This window comes from Enoplosus armatus, chromosome 13 (genome assembly GCF_043641665.1).
Source record: "Enoplosus armatus isolate fEnoArm2 chromosome 13, fEnoArm2.hap1, whole genome shotgun sequence".
NCBI classification, from domain to species: domain Eukaryota; kingdom Metazoa; phylum Chordata; class Actinopteri; order Centrarchiformes; family Enoplosidae; genus Enoplosus; species Enoplosus armatus.
Genome location: NC_092192.1, coordinates 23,352,130 through 23,370,870, shown reverse-complemented (window position 1 = coordinate 23,370,870; position 18,741 = coordinate 23,352,130). Strand labels below are relative to the sequence as shown.

General features: G+C 44.3%; 1 protein-coding gene across 2 annotated transcripts in view; it reads left to right on the top strand.

Annotated features, from left to right (window-relative positions):
• The window catches only part of dlg2 (discs, large homolog 2 (Drosophila)), a 133,417-nt gene that overhangs the window by 49,204 nt on the left and 65,472 nt on the right, over positions 1–18,741 (top strand). The window contains exons 5-6 of one of the 2 annotated variants that reach the window (XM_070917314.1): positions 7,359–7,442; positions 8,441–8,605. In XM_070917314.1, coding sequence (XP_070773415.1) covers positions 7,359–7,442; positions 8,441–8,605 — 249 coding nt within the window. The remainder of the gene's footprint in view (positions 1–7,358; positions 7,443–8,440; positions 8,606–18,741) is intronic. The other variant, XM_070917315.1, reaches the window with a different exon arrangement.

The following is an 18,741-nucleotide window of genomic DNA, read 5'->3' as shown; positions in this document are numbered from 1 at the left end:
TGTAGGAATTAGGACCGCGGCAAAGAACGGGGGAAGAGAGTCGAACTGTAGGTATATAAAGCCGCAGAAAGAGGTCAGTGCACACAACCGCCAGGAGATTCCTACGCTAAATCTGCACAGAGGCTCTGAATCTGCCCTCGGCCATGCCACCCCACATTTCCATCTCATCGTGATTCTGCTGGTTGGGGCTGCAGCGGACGTCAAGAGAGGAGGGATCCTCTCAGTGGAGCATGACAACACCACACGTGAGCGGTTTCCGCTTTGCACACAGCTCGGAGGAGGGCGTGCAGTGTTCACGGTGCACCGACTTGCTCAGGTTTTAATCAAGAGACGCGTTTTCATCGTCGCTATCGGGAGTGCAAAAATGGCAAAAGCGACACGGCGTGCGCGATGCTTGGTGCGTTACCCTCAGGACAAAAATGGCCCACGTTGAAAATGGCTCCATGAGAGGAGAATTTGATGGAGATTAAACCTCTCAAACTCTTGCTTATAAGTAAAAGAAACGCGAGTCTAATTGCCAAAATTGCGTTATCGCGCAAGAGAAAAGAGACTATTGAACGCGTTGGTGTAACTTATATGTTTGTGGCTCACAGGGCCGAATGTGCGAGCCTGTCTGTGGCCGGCACGAGACGATGTGCGACGATTAAAAAATGAATGGGAGTCAGAACAACACTCTGACAATGATGGATATGTACTGCAGTTTTTTTTGCGATTTTAGCAAAAACTAACTAATTTTCACGCATGGCATTTACTTTGATTATTTGACATGAAAGAAAAAAAGAAAAAAAAAGCCAAGACCCCCAGCTTTTTTTCGTTGGACCCTCCCCTTGACAGAAACTGCCAGTCAGTCAGCTATAACTGGCAGTGCTGGTGTCAGTTTTTTACCGATTTTACACTAGTCTAAAGTGTATGTCTTACCTGCCAAGATAAGCAGCAGATGTTTTGTGATGGTAAACATGTCAAATTTTACAAATACAACCAACAGTAACCGCGATTTACGGTTGCCCAGGGGGAGAAGGTCCCCACGCTCCCTTCAGAAATCACACAGTCGCACCGTCCACAACAAATTATTAATTCTTCATGCCTTTGAATGAATTTGGCATTAAATGTAATACAATCACTGTCTTTATTTATATATTTAAAAACGCAGGACTACAACTACCATGAGGATCCCAGTTGCGTTTTCATGCCACCTGGTGGTTGTTGGTGCGCACAACAACTCCCGGATGTTAAAATAAAAAACGAAAAAATTAACTCAAGTGCCCCCTGCTGGTATTGCAGCTATTAACTAAAGCAAATATTTGCACTAAATATAGTTTCATAACTGTATGAAGTACTTTGAATGTACAAATCCACAAGCCCAGCTTATTTTTGATGGTTTTGTTTCTTGACAAAAATCCCGCTAACGTGGCCTTTTGTTGCCTGATCAAAATATGATCTAATCAGCCTTAAACCACCCTCCCTTCCTTCCCTTTACTCCAGACTCCTTGTTCACCACCAAGAATAAAACAACGTTGTAATTAGTGTTAGGCTGAACTGAAGAGAAGGGGTGTCTTTGTCACCATTGTGCCTTTTGATAGCTTTGGAATGGAACCTTCCAGAGGTTAAAAACAGCCCCTTGCATGGCTCTGATAAATCATAGTATTGCACTCTCCCTGCATCTGCTTAGTTTAATGAAGACATTTCCTAATCCTTTATCCGCGTGGTCACGTGCCCCCCTCCTCCATCTCTCTCCCTGGGTCTTCTCTATGTCTCCCTGTAGCATTAGTCACTCATCGTTAAAGTAAACATCAGTTCTAAAAGCATTCGCCCGTCATGCCTCAGTGCCATGACTTATTTTTTTACTGTACACAACAAACTGCAAAAGTAGCTTTGGGGAGGCAGTATGATGCACTCTCGCTGTCTTGCTTTTGACACGTGCTGCCAGCTTTGGGAACTGTGCTGAGCTTGTGCTGTTGGGACACCGGTGGCGTCCAAACTTAGATCCTCTTTGTATACACTGACAGGACTTGCTTCAACTGCACAGCACAGGGGCTATCAAAACAAGACGTTTGGGGCCAGATGAGTGAAATATAGGCGGCGAGTTCAACCGTGAAGTGTCATGAAAATGGAAAACGACGAGAAAAACGCAGCTAACTGCGCGTTACTGTTTTCAAAGTCCGTGCTTTTAACGGGTCCAGCGAGCTCCTCCAGAGCTAAAGTATAGGTGGGCTTCACCCCTAGGACACCGCTGATCAAGTTATGTTTGTCTTTTTTAACAGTAAAAGTTGTATCACATGCTATCCCCCCCCGGACACACATTTTGCAAGTGCAATTTTTAGTGCATTTTCTTTCCCCCCTATCCCAGAACAACGATGGGTTTGAGCCGGACCTTTCTCCAAAGTGTGGAGACATTAGGCTGACCCAGTAATTCTGCTTATTTTCTCATTTAGCCTGCACGTATTAACCCGTTACTAGTTTAACCAGTCATGTTATGTACTGGAAACTTCCTCGTGCCCCATTTATTCTGCTTTGCCAGTCGTTTTAATGACTCCTTTCGTCATAAATCTTGGCCCCACTGATCACAACTCCATTAACAAACCAAGTAAGTCGAGCAACACAGTTGTTCACAGTGAGCTTGGTGAAAAGACGAATGAAAAGAAAATGAAAATATACATTCATTTTCATGTCAGGCTTCATACACGCCAAACAATGCTCCAATAGCGCTCCACACTACACTACTATTAACCACTAATCTGGTTGCGTAACCAGAGCATGACTGATTTCACCCAGTGCCGTGGCGATGCTCTCACACAGTACATTGTAGGTCACTGGGCTTCTCTCAGGCTTGAGGTCAAAATGGCCTCGGATTGGTACAGTAGATGCGGCCTTTAGCTCCGAGCCTTCCTTTATCTACTTGCTTAGTTACGAGCATTCCGCCTCATTATAGCAATTCTGCTGCTGCTTATCAGCGTATTCTGGCCTCTGCCTCTAAGCTAGTGACACTGAATACAGGAAAGCCTACACATGCTCCTTAACTTTAGCACGCCCTTGCATTGTCGATAATGTTGCTGGATGAAAGATACCGAGGAATGTATTCCTCATAGGGATGTTTAATATCAAAAAAAGTTATTGTTTATTTGACATACAGGAAGACAGAACTACTACGTCTAGTGGGACTTTAGAATTAATGTGTGAAAGCCACTTACATTCATGGTTTGAAAACTGAATCTGCCACCTTCCTGGCCACTGTAGAAGAAAAAGACATGTTAGAAAGAAATATTTGATGCAGAAAGTGTTGATGGTGGAGGCAAAAAGGCTGAAGGCCCAGTGTGAATTGCAATATCGGCGACACCGCGCTGCAAAGGGTGTTGCTGCCAGCACGCCACAGATTCAAGCTCATGATGACAATTGGAGACAACTTTGACACTTAAAGATGTCGTTGAGGACGGCTATTAATGAGGAAAATGGACATTGAAACAGCAGCACTGAAGTGAACTCTTCCCAACACGGCATACGGCTGATCTGAAGCTCGTGGAGATCATAGAAGCCAAGAGATCTGACAAAAGTTCCTTGTAATTCATTTTCATTTAGTGGTGACCGTGTGTGCTGGTGTGTAGCCCCGCTGGCGGTTGTTGCTTGGTTACAAGGTATAAAAAGTAAACAGGCAGAGGGGTCCTGTCCTTAATCTGGCCACAGTGCTGTACCAGGGGACACTGGTCCTCATTAGCATACCACAGCCAACTGCAGTGCACGGACTGAGCTAACTCGGCGGAGTTATGAGTCATATTCCTTGAACTGTTGATCATGTAAGAAGAATCTCATTTCAGCTACGGTGTTCTTGTGGCTTCTATATTTAGACGCCCCTCCTGTCGCCCATTAATTCTGCTATGGTCGTCCAAACAGCAGTAGTAGCTGCAGACACCTGCCTCCTTGCCCCTGTAGCAGCACCCCAGTAGAAACGCATCTGTGTTTTGGGAACTGCCTATACAGCCCGAAAGCAGACGGGCACTGCCCCCGGCCTCCTCGCGTCCTCGTCTCTTGAGAGGACCGCTGAGAACAAGTGAGTGCACGATGTACCGTGTTCGTGTGTGTTTTTGTAGCTATGTTTAGACGGATCTGTTTGACCTGTAGGTGTTGTTCAGACCTGGGACATTTCACTGACTGCAGTTAGTTTGCTGGTCCTCACATTTTCTGGAAGTTAATGTGCAATTCTGATTTGTGTTGCAGCGGAAGTTTGGAATCCGGATCAGATTTAGGCTAAAGCTAGGCGTGGAATGGTGAGAATGGACAGTGGTGGAGCAGAGGACCAGCCTTGTGGTCCAGGTCTAGGTAAACCTATGTGTGGATTCAGCAACTACCGCTAGAAACCACATTTACTCATGACTTGAGACAAGACTTGGAGCGCAATGGATAACAAGTGAACATGGACAGGATATATAACATTTTCATCAAGTTGAACAAACCGATGTACTCAATCAAGATTAATCAAGTCACAAACTAGAGAGGACACAGGCAGGAGTTTCAGTCAAGTGACTGAATCAGAATCAAGGACTCTCACTAAAAAGAGTTCACTAATCTCTTCAGCAGTTTTTCATAGCCCGGAACTGGCCTGTGCAGTGTTGGCTAGCGGGCCACAAAGACTATAAGACTAATGCTGGGTTCAGACTGTTTCTTCCCATCTGCAGCTGGCCTCACCAGCTTTATATTTTCTACGTACTATTTTTAATGGTTGTGGATCAATAGCCATCCATCCATCCGTTTTCTTATTCCGCTTACCCGGGGCCGTGGTCGCGGTGGCAGCAGGCTGAGAAAGGTAGCCCCGGACGTCCCTCTCCCCAGCAACGTTTTCCAGCTCCTCCTTGGGGGATGCCGAGGCGTTCCCAGGCCAAATGAGGTATGTAATCCCTCCAGAGTGTTCTGGGTCTACCCCGGGGGTCTCCTACTAGTTGGACGAGCCCGGAAAAACCTCCAAAGGAAGGCCGCCTTTGTCCTGACAGAGAGGTTATTTACGTTGTAATATCCGTAAATAAGGCCGCGAAACCCGTCGAAATCTACGCCGTTCCAGAAATCACCTTTTAATGATGACCATAGGGTACCGTAGGGTAATGAGCCCCTCATTCTGTTCTGCATAGCCAATATGTTTAAAGTTTCGTAACCAATCAGTGAAGGGCAAACTCAGACCAAAAATGAAAAGTGCCTGCCAATGTTATGGTGTGTTGTCGTTGTGAATTGTACAGTATTCCGGATTGAGAGGATGAAATAGGCCATCGGTGTCCCCTGTGAGCATTATTACCTTCCCTTGTCCTTTTGAAAGCGACCTCTATCAATCGTTTTCGTGCAGATGTAGCTGCACTTGACTGTCGCCGAAGAAGATAGGCACTTGGTGCCAAATGGTCCGAGTTTACACTTCATTACATTGCATGATTTCCCGATAAAGTTTCAGCTCACGTCTCTCCCTCTGGCCATATATGCAGTCTCCATCTCGCCTCACTCTCTCGCCCACACCTGTGCTTTGCCCCCCCCCCCGTCTCTCTCTCTCTCTCACTAGTGCCGTTGACAGATTCATCATGAAAGATTTATCGCCTCAAAAAAACAAAAAACAGGAGTGACCTGGAATTAGCTTACGTTTGAACTTGAGTTGAATTAATGGACGTATTACCAGGCGTGACAGCGCGTGGACAATGACGTTAAGAAGGCAGCCTAACTCTCCTCCGTCACCGTTCTTTTTAAACGCCAAGATGGGTGAAGACATAGCGCGGTTGTTGTCGTTGACAATTCTTTCACCACCGCAGCGCGGCCGTTTAGGAATGGCTGATGGTTAATGTGTAGTGCTCATGTGTTCCGCGACTAAATAACGTTCATGCTCATTCAGTTGTCTGAGAACAGAAACAGAAAAGTCTGTAAACGAGAACTATATGGTGAATTTGGGTGCATTAGAACACAGTAGGCCAGGCAGTGACCACCACCTTTTCTGGGATCAAGCATTTAAAACGTTGACATGGCCGATCACACGGCACCGCTGCTGGGCTTGCGTTGGTTGGGGATGCCCCCCCCCCCCCAACTGAAAAGAGGGGCAAATCCCAATTCTAAAGCCCTACAAAAAGAAGCCTGCCTTTGTAAAGATTACAATCTAATAGTCAGATTTTGTATTCATTTAATTCCATGGGCGTTTGTTGTTGTATTGGATTGCATTACATTTGAAGGTGGGGAAAAATCTGGGGGTGGGGGCGGCGGGTGAAGCCATCTTGATTTTAAGAGTGTAAGAATTTTTATATATGGAATATAATATCCATGTATTTCATTAATTTCTGTGAAAACGACAACTAAATTGAAGGGTTATTAGTTTATATCTGCTGCTTGAGCTATCAAAACGTATGTAAAAGAAATTACAAGAAAATCATAATACGGACATTACGGAATTGTGTTCCTAAAAATATAAGGATAAAATCCTCTGATACGTGGCAATATCCACAGGAAATAGCCTGTTCAGAATTTTATACACATTGTTAGTTTTACACAACCTTCCTGTTCACTATTTAGGTTAATCCTACAGTTGATTGTTCTGTGCTGTTATTGTTAGGATATTTTAGAAGAAGTAGGCTACTTTTTGCCCTTTTTATGTGGGTGGGGGACGTCAGTTTATATACAAATGGTCAAATAGGGGTCCCTTAAGAAAAAGCTTGGGAGCCACAGCAGCAGACAACGCATGCATGTGAATGCAGCCCGGCACCAAAAAAAAAATTACAGGTTGCACCTCTATTTTTTTAGCCGTGTCCTCCTAACACTGGTACGTCGTCGTCTCTTTACATCGCTGCCTTCAGGCGCCGTCAAAAATAGCCGCGACCGCTGAGGCCTCGCGGTGGCTTTGCATCTCAGCGGTGCAGCAACACATACAGCCATGTTATTTCGCCTTTGATTTTAAACCCAGATGTGGCTCTTCCTTTATAGAAATGGTACGTGTTAAGGATTGTGTCATGCTTTAGTTCCCTCTTTCACAGATCTACTCGCCAACAGTTCACATTGACCTGAGTGTACAACCATGCCGTGGGATGATATGAGTGTTTCTCCGTGTCTACCCATCTGTTACTTACCTCTGTGTGTTCCACATCTGTCCTGCGTGCACTGACAATCTGTTGTGTTCGTGCAGAATAATAAAGACACCAACATTACTGTGTGTGTGTGTGTGTGTGTGTGTGTGTGTGCCAGTGCCCGTGAGTGAGCTTCTCGACCTCCTGCTGGTGCTTCTTGCTTCCATAAAAGTGTGTGTGCTTGGGATCTTGGGGAATGCGATCGATCAGTTACAGACTTCGTTTTCTACAGTCACGCCTGTTGTGTTTGCTCTTGGTGGTCACACATGGTCCTGTTGCTCTCTCCAGAACAGGCCGCCAGCAGTACAGGGGTCACCCCACAACGGCCAGCCCTCACCCTGCATGAACCCTGCCTTGATGAACGCTCCCTGGGTGAGAGAGGGGAGGAGGAGGGAGGGAGGGAGGTTGATTGGGTTGTTTTCTTTTTTCCCCATCCAAATTGCATTCAGTATCATCCTGGCAATCAACCACAGCATTTACTGACATGATATGTGACAAGTCACGACCGCACACTCCCATGACCATCCCTATTTACGTTGTTCACTTTGACACTATTCACGTCAATTCACTGTTGTTGTCGCGAAAGTTTAGTATGAGCAGGGATTTCAAGGAAATGTTACAAAAAGTCAACTTGTCAGGTTGCAGGACTGGTCCAATTAGTTTCAGGAGCGTGGTTTGAGAATAAATATCCTGACTGTTGTGAAGTCGAAATTCCCCCTTGTGAACTTTTTAAACGAAATGCATCACAAAGAATCCCACGAAAAACACCAGAAACACATTTGTTCACCAGCTCGTAACAAATCCCAGTGAACAGGGGACAGAACATGAAGACTAAGCTCGTCGAATCCGCAGCTTGAAAATCGTTGTCTCGGGGGGGAAAACACAATTTTTTAAACTCGAAAACACGGCATCTTTAAAATAACTGAGTTAGCATATACAGAAGATTAAAAGAAAAGAATATATTCCATGTCTGAGACACTGCCCATGTTTTCTGAAATAGTGGCACGCAACACATCAATTAAAACCTTATGCGTGTTGTGAATCTGGTGCTTCTCTGGGCGCTTTTATAGTGCAGCAGTATGAATAGTTTTTCACGAAGGAAACTTTTACAAACATACAGATTTAGCCCGAATATTTAAGCATTGTACAATAATTGCACCAAGAGAAGATAACATTGAAAATAATGGTAGAACTATGAATATTCTCCCCCTTATTTCTGGGAACGGTCACACAAAGCCCATTCTTACTTTTTGTTTTTGTGGGGGGTTTTTTGTTGTTGTTTTTTTTTTACCAGCATATGGATCTCATCGCTTGTCTTTGCCTTTCTTTCTCTCGCCACGTTCCACCCCTCCCTCTCCCTCCGCTCTCAGCAGTACCACTACCAGGAAGACGACTCGCCGCCTCTTGACCAGGGCTTCCCGCGGCTCACCAACGAGGTGCGTGCCCCCGAGCTCGTGCACGTGTCTGAGAAGAACCTCTCCGAGATCGAGAATGTGCACGGCTACGTGTCCCACTCCCACATCTCTCCTCTCAAGGTGAGCACCCCGCCCCCTTCACCCCCAACCTCTCTCCCTCTATTCCTATAAGTACATGGGCTTTTTGGCATCTGGCATAGAAACCATGACCCCTCCGACCTTCATCCCAAATTCAGCAGCATGAACGACGACATGGCCTCCTCCTCAGTCTCTCTCCCTCCTCCGTTTGTCTTTTTCTTTTGTAGCTTAAATCAGTGTTTATATATATATATATATATATATATACCCCGAAATTCATACTACTTTTTGTGTTTTATTAGGCAGTTATAAGGAAAGTACTAAACAGCAGCTTGTAGTGTTTGTGTTTTGGTAATAAAGAGAACCAGGAGAGAAAGATACAACACCCAGATAAATGATAGAACACGTGTAAACAACAAATGCATGAGTAGACCGTCGATTGTGGTCGAATTCAGGCCGATGTTGCAACAATATGTGAATTCTGCTCAGGTTCGATCTCAATTGTTGCTTTCCTGGCCCACAGAAGCACAGATTGGTGGCAATCATTTGGTTGTCACTGTGTAGTTTTATTTGTGTGTTATTAGAAGACGACATTCACACCCCCATCCTCCCCTGTGCCCTCACCATCCCCCTCTGCATTGTCTTGATCCCTGGCGCGTCAGCGCGTGTCCTGACCTGGACTACTAGCCACTAACAACCTCGGTGCTTCTCTCTGGAAGAGCATGCTTCCATTTAGTGTCCCACGTTGGAACAAAAAAAAAAAAAAAAGACATTCCAGCCGCGTTAGGAGGTCTCAGGTACACAGTACAAGAGTTAAAGACCAGATCCAGCAGTTTGTTGTGTTTCTACTCCGCTTTGAGCCAGCAGAGGGCAATGTTGGAAATGAAAGAGAGTTGATTTCAGGCAGTGTTTGACAACCTCCCTTGTTTCACTGGATGGGGGAAATGAATTGCCTGCATAAATGTGCTGTGTTTTTGTTCACAGGGGCGTAGGCAGAAAGAAAGTTGAGTAGCAACCTGTGATTTACAGCAATTGTAGAAATGTGTCATACCACTTGAGAAATCTATGGACCTAATATTCTCAGCCTGTGTAATTTTACATTATGTAATATGACATTTAGTGATGGTTTAAAAAAAAAAAAAAGAAGAAGAATACATTTAGGAATGCCATAGTGGAAGGAGGGACATTATAGTAATTTGTTTTGTTGGAATAAAAATACCACAATCTGACCTGGCACATACAAAATAATCCTCCCTGATGTCAGTGTTCAAAGCAACTGCTGTTGAAGGAAGTGACTATTTCCCCCACAGAAACCTGTGATTGGCTTTAATATTCCACCGGCTGACGTTGGTTAGAACGCATTTGATTGGACGACTGGTCTTGACTTGGATTTGATAGGCTCAGTACTTATCCCGCAGTGTTGTTGTTGTTGTTAGATGGCGATGTTAATGCTTTTGTCTTTGAGTATAAGATCCAGATCCTATAATTGTCTCACGTTTCCTTTTCGACATGTTGGAAATGATACACTGCCGCCCTATCTACTGCCAGGAGGAGCTCTGGGTGCCTCAGCTCTGTTTGCACTTCCTCTTCCTCGCGCTGCGTCACAAAAGCGATATCCGTCGGCGCACTGTCGCCGACATCTGACCCATTGTGAAGCCAAATGGCTCGCTGATGATCTTCATACGATGACGTCTCAAAGTGAACAAGCTTATTGTTGATGTGAACGTGACACACGGCAACCTTAAACCAACCTTTGGGTTCGTAGACCGTTTTCACACAGCGGCCATTTTCCTCTGACATCACGCTCAGTGCTGTTATCATGTCGTACTGCTGTGCTCCAGGTCACAAGTCGTGTATAAACGCAAGGAATCGGACAAAACAGTTATCATTGCACCGCTCCCTGATTGATCAGGGGCCATATTTCAAGGTCAAACAACATATTTGGTAACCCATTAGCTACCAGTTGACAGCTAACGTTAGCATTCAGCCACTTCCGAACGTTACCGCTTGATAAAGTTAGTGTTACACGATACGATAGATTCATTCTGTAATATCAACGCACATCTTGGACACATTTATTTAAGTCTGGGAGTAAAACGCACCGGATGCAATCAAGCTCGCAGTGTAGCGTTAGCTGACTGTCTTGTCGTGTCTTCACCCGACCGCGGGAAATGTGACCTTATGCTCACTGGAACACATGTTACGTTGCAAGTTTGATTACATCCAGTGCATTCTCAAACGGTAACGTTAGCTAGGAAGTGCTTGAATGCTAACGTTAGCTGTTGTCTAGCGGTTTGCCTTAAAAAAAGTGGCCCAATGTCCCTCTGGATTTTCACCTCGTGAGGTCAGAGGAAAATGGCCGCCGCGTGAATATGGTCTATTATGTCGCGCCGTAGTTTTTTTTGTTTCGTTACATTAGCAGTTGGGAGACGGATATGCCGTCTCTGCAGCCTTCACGGGTGTTGATTATTATTTTTCAAGCATGGCTGCAAAGCTGTTTGAGTGTTGACAGTCTGAGTCCCTCGTGGGTGCCGCAGCGATCATCAGTGACTGCGAGGTTTGCAGTTGCAGTTTGTGCGGAACATTTCTTCATTGACATAAGTGACGCAGGAAGCCAGAGTGATCCACTCCCCCTCATCCTCATTCAATCTTAACCCCTTTGAACATGCCCCCCCTCCGTCCCTCCCTTCTCCTCCCTTCAACATGTGACAGGGTAACCATTACTAATGCTTTTTTATCCTGATGCACCGGGCTCCCTTCTTACTTTCTCTCTCTCTCTCTTTTTCCCCCCAAGTATACCAGCTAGTGATCTTGTCTTTCGTTTCTTACCTGCAGCCTGCACTGGTTACCCGTTTTGATCTTGCATACCCAGGTGTGACCACAGCAAACTACATGGCAAGTTTTATTTCATTTTCATTTTTATTTTACCTCTCTACCCCCCTGTATTTTTCTTTCTTTCTTTTCTTTTGCCTATTTTTCTCTGAGACCCTTATTTCCGGGTCCTTGTACTCTTTCAAACAGCTGCATGGGCTCTGTTTTTGGTGTTGTCTTCAAATCCATCGCCTGGAGAAGCAGTCTTTCCTGACATGCCCACACTCTGTTCAAACAACCCCATGCGTGCTTGTGACCCATTTGCTTGCCGGCGAATCCCATGTGCTCGTTGTGGTGTGTTGCCGTGGTCTGGTGTTGATCTGTCTCTGTTAATGACCAATGTATTATGACATGTTGAGAGAGTTTACTGTTACCCAGGACATGTGTTGAGGATCCCCTTATGCGATTTCACCTGCGTTGACGTTCAAAGGCCAAGTTACGGCATGCTCTGCTGTGCACCGCGTTTATCACCTCTGATTTTTAAATTTTTTTTAATTGGTTAAACATTATTGTCAACAGTAAATGACAGCAAACGTTTAATTGGGTAAGGTGGAGGTGTAAAACGGCTTTACATAATAGATCTGTGCTTTCATTTTGTCAAGGAGTCTCAAGGTTGGTCACCAACTCACAGCTTTTAGCACCCAAAGTGATGCCAATCAGTTATTTGATTTAACCGCCGCAGACAGACTTTCGCTATTGTAATGGAGTCTTGCAAACATAAGCAAGCCAAGGGAGACTGCCCATCAGATACTTTGCCACTGTGCAAAATGAAATATCTGGTCTCTTGGTTGTATTTGACGAAGAAGAAATCTTTTTAGAAGTGTGTATCCCTTCTCCAGGACACTCGCACACTTAATTAAATGCTCCGTAACCCAGATTCATCCAAGCACAGTTGATGAGATAGTGTGAAGTGTATTGTTCAGTTTTACGAGAACTTTACCGCTACAATAAAAAAAAAAAAAAGCATCGGAGAGGAGTTTTTAGAGGACAAACCTCCGAGCCAGACACTGACGGTGCACTGTAGGTCTGTGTTTCATAGGTAAGGCATCAGTTTAAGCGGACTTGCACCCAGTTCGAAAGTCTCCTCGCACACAAAAGAGTCTCAGTTTCATATCATAAATAAATTGAACACTTTTTTTTGCCTTTTCGGAGCCGTTTTAGCAATTCTTGCCAATCCTTGCCCTTTTGGCGCGGATTCGTCATATTTCTTGACATTTTATCGATTAAATTATTCATAAAATAACTGAAAGACAAATCAATAATAAACATAAAATGAAATATGTAGTTTCACTTCCTCTCTGCAGTTTTGTCTTCAGCATTCTCACACGTGCACATCTGCTTAGATAACTATTGACTTTTCTCTGAGTGTAATTTCCTGGTGGGTTGGTTCCCTCGTGGCGCAGAGGTGGACCCGGCCTGATCCTTAATGCGAGTGTGGGGAAAGGCAGAGTGTTGAGGAGGCCGAGGAGGACCATGAATTCTGTGCTCAGCCTATTTGTTTCCTCTCAGCCGTGGGACTTTTTGAATGAAAAATTGCTTTAATACAGCTGGTGTAATTGTTAAGGCGGCAGGGAGGTAAGAATTATGGTTCATCTATGACCAGAGGAAGTGTAACCCCTCCCTCGCGGGCCAAATCAAGCACCACAGATTGGAGACTGCGACTCAGGGAGGACATTATTGATTCTAACTGCTGCGATGTTTATTGATTGCCAGCGTCTTTCCATGGTAATATCAGCTTGTAAAAACACATGCATTTCTTTTTCTTTCTTTTTTTTGGGCAGCAATTACTTCTCTGTCAATCAGGCAGGGTGAAGTTTGTGAGTAATAAATAGCAGTTTAATGAAGCCTGCAGCAGAATTCTCCTGTTTCGGAATCAGAAATAATTTATTGATCCCTTGTGGGGGGGGGGGGACAGCGTTTAAACAACAATGTATATGTATGTATATATATGTATATATATATATATATATGTATTGCACTGAAACATTCAAAGAATAAACAATAGTGAGGTAGGTGAGCAGGTCCAGGTGCTCTTGTGTCTGACCAGTACATCATGGAGAGGATGGGAGACGTTGTCCAAGATGACCTGCAGCTTGGACAGCATCCTCCCTCTCTGACACCACCGTCTGAGAGTCCAGCTCTACCCCGACAACGTCACTGGCCCCCTTGCGGATCAGTTTGTTGAGTCTGTTGGAGTCCGCCACCCTCAGCCTGCTGCCCCAGCATGCAACAGCATAGAGGATGGCACTGGCCACCACAGACTCATAGAACATCCTCAGCATAGTCCGGCAGATGTTGAAGGACCTCAGCCGCCTCAGAAAATAGAGACTGCTCTGGCCCTTCCTGTAGAGGGCGTTAGTGTTCAACGCCCAGTCCAGTTTATTTTCACTGTGAACTCCCAGGTATCCACCTGCATCTCCGTCAGCTTCTCACCCAGTAGAGCCGGACGGATGGTGTTGAACGCACTGGAGAAGTCAAAAAACATGACTCTCACAGTGCTCGCCGGCTTATCCAGGTGGGCGTAGACGCGGTTGAGCAGGTAGATGATGGCATCCTCGAGTCGGGAGTTTACTGTCGCCCAGTTGGAGTTAAACTCCAAGTCCAAGTTTATGCTCTGCAAGGGGCAGCAGAGGTCGCGTCAACCGCGCACTCTCAGTGCAAACTTACATCCCATGGGGAAAGGAGTACTTTTTCCTCATCCGCTTCCTGTTGTCATTATCCCTTCCCTGCCTTCTTATCCACACAACGGGGAGGCCCTGATTGCCTTGTGAAAACTCTCAGATTGGCTTTTCAAGCCACTGTGGGTTAGTGCGGACGTGGATAACAACGGTGCCACCAACAGCGCAGCAATGAGGAGAATCACTTTCAGTCAAACACTGCACAAATGCACTTCATGATGCCGTTTTTGTGGCTAGTTGCTAAAGCCAAAGGCTTTCCATTGAGAGCCACATCATTATTTTTAGGGTTTTTTTCTGTGCACATGGCAAGGCAAGTTTAATTTTAGGGCACCTTTCAAACACAGAGATAATTCAAAGTGCTTAATGCGACATTAAGTCAGTGTTGGTAATTCATGACTAGTTTATATAAACCTAACCCAGGCTGAAGCAAAGACCGGGTTGAACACAACACATTATAAATTAGATCAGTCAGATGTTTTAATTGTGCAGTGAACAAATGTCCAATTTAAAGGGATACTACTCGAAGTCATCTTGACAGTTTTGATGACAGTGGAATGCATTTCCTCTGAGCTAAAAGTCATATCGGAGTGGAAAAGAAGTCTTTTAAGGTGGTGAATTTATTTGTCGGGCAAGGCCAAAACAAATTCATAAGTGACTAGTGTCCTTGGAACTGGCTGAATATTATCAGGACGAAATGTTGTGACAATGAGCCAACAGTTCCATCACTCTGAGTCTTCTACTGCTGTCTACTGCTATTTCATAACATTTCATAGGATTTCATCTCTGGGAATATATAGATGACATTCTTTTATACGAGTGGGACAGATTGTGTTTTATCTTCCTGCTTCTTGTATGGATTTATTTCTCGTCTGTGACATTGAAACACTGTTCCTGGCACAAAGTCAATAAGAAAGGCTGCAGTGCAGGTCGGGTTCCTGGGAATGCCTTTGTTATATCCGTTTTGTTTTTAGGTTTTGTGCTTTTCAAGTTAAAGTTTGTATAAAAGACTGTGCCCCGTGACAAAAGCACAGATTCAGACCTTAATTGAAATACAGTAGACAATAATGTTGTACGGTATGCATTGGTGGAAAGGAGTGAAGAGGAAGACGTGTCATTTTCAGTGACAGACTGCGGCACACTAAAGAAAGGGAGCGTATTGTAGATTATGTCTTCTCGGATATTAGCATTTAACTGTATGACGAGTTAATCAAAGGAAGATAATTCACAAAAACTCCATTTCTTCTCATGCAAAATGTCTGCTGCTTTTAAATGAGAGTGGCATGAAACAGAGTAGAGGGCTTGTCCAATTGGTTTGGGGGTGCTTAAACTCAATGTATATAATAAAAACATGTTGAACTTGAAGTTCCAAGCATGATGATTTAAACATGTTTTTACACAGTTCATTTTGCAAATAATGACCGTTGTTTCCAAGTAGAGAAGGCAAATGGAGTACCGTAAAACCTCTTAGGAATGCGTTCTTGGTGGATAAATGGGTCCTTGGCTTTCAAATGTAGGATTGTCACATTACAACCGGTGCCTTGCACTAGCTGAGGTTTGCAGACCTTATTACATAGATATCTTTTTATTGTCTCACAATGTAGTTTGCTTTGGGCCCTGTTAATGCACCAGCTTCATTTGTAAAGCTGTAATATTAAGGGACAGAGCACTTTCCATTAAGACACCGGAAAACTTGGTCACAGACGAAGAGTTTTACACACCCAAACCATGGCCGAGATGGCCGAGATTTGGGTGAAGACGCTTCACTCAAACTTAATTATCATCAAGAGGTTACACAGAAAATTTCCATTCATCATAGCAAGCGCATGAATATTCATTACACAGTTGATAAAACAGCACTTTTCAGTCTCTTTAATTGGGTGAGAGGAACTGTCTAGACTCCCAGTCATCAAAGAGATTCTTTAAAATGTCTCTTCTTCTGTAGATTGACTGTTATAAAAGTGCCCATCTGCCTCAGTCACATTTGGACAGTTCTTGAAAATCTTCTTTCCTTGTTGTCTCACTACCTTTTATTGGGAGGGAAAAAAAGATTGAAACTTGAGTCTCAAAAGATAATGTTACTATCAAATACTATCAAAGGCCTCCAGAAACTTTTTTCATAGTCCAGTCATCAGATGTATCCCTGAGTGGTAACCCGAAATGAGCACTCAGAGGCTTTTAGGGGGCCAAGTGAAGCGAAACAGTTTATTGCGACATTGTGGAGGTAGAGTTCACTGTTTATCTTCCACCGGAGCACCTGTTAAAGTGGGTTCTGTCCTGTTATCAGAATGCGAGCTACTTGCAAATGAAGCACGACTTCTGCCGGCATTGTGAAAGACATATTTGTCGTTGAACATGCTTGAATGTTGCGCCCAACTTCTCGCAGATCCAGTCGAGCAAATTTTTTGGCTCATTCTGGAGTTTGCCGTCCAGTCCCCTTCGCCAAAAGACCCCAAGACGATACGCTCCCGCCACTCATTACTCTGTTCTCTCATCCACGCTGACCGGTTAACTGTTGTAGCATTTACAGTTGCCGCAAATGCAATTGCTGCAAACGGGGCCAGTCGTCTTTTCCGCTCGCTCCTAACAGGAAAACGTAGAAATTGACCCCTTCCTCGACAGAGAAAAGGTAGAAACACGTGGTACAGTAATGGCATCTCTTACCCCTGCCATGTTGACAGCCTACATTTGCCACCGCCTCAAATTACTCACGCGCAGCAGAGATCCGATCTCAATGAGGATAAGGAGAACGCGTTAGAATACCAGGTGTAAATACAAAGGCACGATCGGACTGTTTATTATCCGGAGAAGGTGTCCGGATACAGATTGCATTTTAATACCAGGTGTTAATGGGGTGTTAAAGTCCAAACCCTTGTACTTGTAGTATTATAGTAATATAGTTATAGGCAGTAGTGATAATCCTTTATTTCTGTCGGATGAGGTCTTTGGTCGGTGTGCCTGGTGATGGTAAACACAGTTGATGTGGTATCTTGGCTCCTTCGGCACACATCCACAGATGGCCTTTGTAATTGCGTATGTGTGGTCCACGACACTCCGTGGGCGTTCAGAATGCATTTCTCTTTCTGCTGGCAGCGAGGGAAAGAAAAGGAGTGGGGAAACACACGCAGTCAAAATGTCACCCAAAGTGTGACTGACATCTCCTGTTGATGGCCTGTTCACAAGGAGTTCCCATCAAACCTAGATTGACCATAATGATGCACTGCAAATAACCCCACAGGCCCATCCCGCCATCTATGTGAAAGATTCGGCGCTCGCCGTCTGCGCTCAGACACACTATGGGATCCTCCAAAATTGATTTGCTCTTAGTGGGCTTCTGTAAGAGGTCAATTTTGTGCACTTTAGCCATTTTCCCTTAAAATAGTTTTTTTTTCTTCTTTGCTGATGGTTCACCGTCTGCGAACATGAATTAAAGGTGCTGGCAACACTCAAAGAATAAAACATACATGGAACAGTTCATTTAATATCGTCGTTTCGAAAAAGACAGAAAAAGAAATAGGACAGCGTTTAAAAGAGGTCAGCTCTTAAACAGAGGAAAGGGAAATGGAAAGCCATTAAACAGGAACAGCCATTAGTACTTACAGAGTGCTGTCTTTGCTTCTCGAATCATGAGATGGAGCCTGACTGTAGCTGAAGGCTGGGTCTAAGCATCGTGAGGGACAAGCTGGATGTGTGCTGACCCTTTTTTATTCTTTCAGACTTCCCAAAGAAGCACTTGTGCTCATTTGACAGTGAGTTATATCCTCAAAATAATTTACCAAAGACCTCAACAAATATTTGGCGCCCCAAAAAGTTGCATTTGTCAAATTTGTGTTGTGAAGATGTCGATGCCGATCTATTTTCACACACACACACACACACACAAAACGGTCGGATCTCAGCTGCAGCAGCTTGAATATGGTCTCTCTGATTTTAATGTTGAACTGTCAAAATTCAGCCCGTGTTTTTCCCCAGTTAAAGCGTCTTATGCAAATTGCAGGAACACATTTAGTTAAATCGTCATGGGGCTGTTCATTAGATTGGAGGAGCGCTTGCCTCTGCTGAATTCTAAATTGGCCATCTTGCACAGCAAAAAAAAGCACTTAATGGTAAATTATTAGCATGTGCATCCAACATGCTTTTGCCTTTTATACTAAGTTGAATGAGATGTCTTTGAATCATTATAAAGCCTGCGTAAGTAATGTTAATGGAGTCAAAGCAAACAAGCCACCCAACAGTAAAAGTAACAGTTTGCACGACAGTGTCTCAGATAGCTCATCCCAAATATTTGCCTAAAATAAATGATTCATGAGTCTTTTTGTCAGTTTTCTGTTAAGACTTAATATACCTTTAGCTAAGCATCCTGATTCAAGCATGTAACAACGTTGACAAAGGGGGCACTCCACCAGTTACAATAGTCAAAGTCAATTTACTCGTCACTGCGCAGACCGTGAAAATAGCTTCATAATGTCCTCTGTGGCGCAGTTAGTCTCAGGCTGGCCTTGAATGCTACAATTTAATAACAGCAAGACTGTGTGACAGACGTGGGCAGTGAGTTCGAATGAAAGACGCTATCAAGTTGCATGATGGGAAATGTAGGTCCAAGGGTTTTTGGAGCTGGACCCATACTAATAG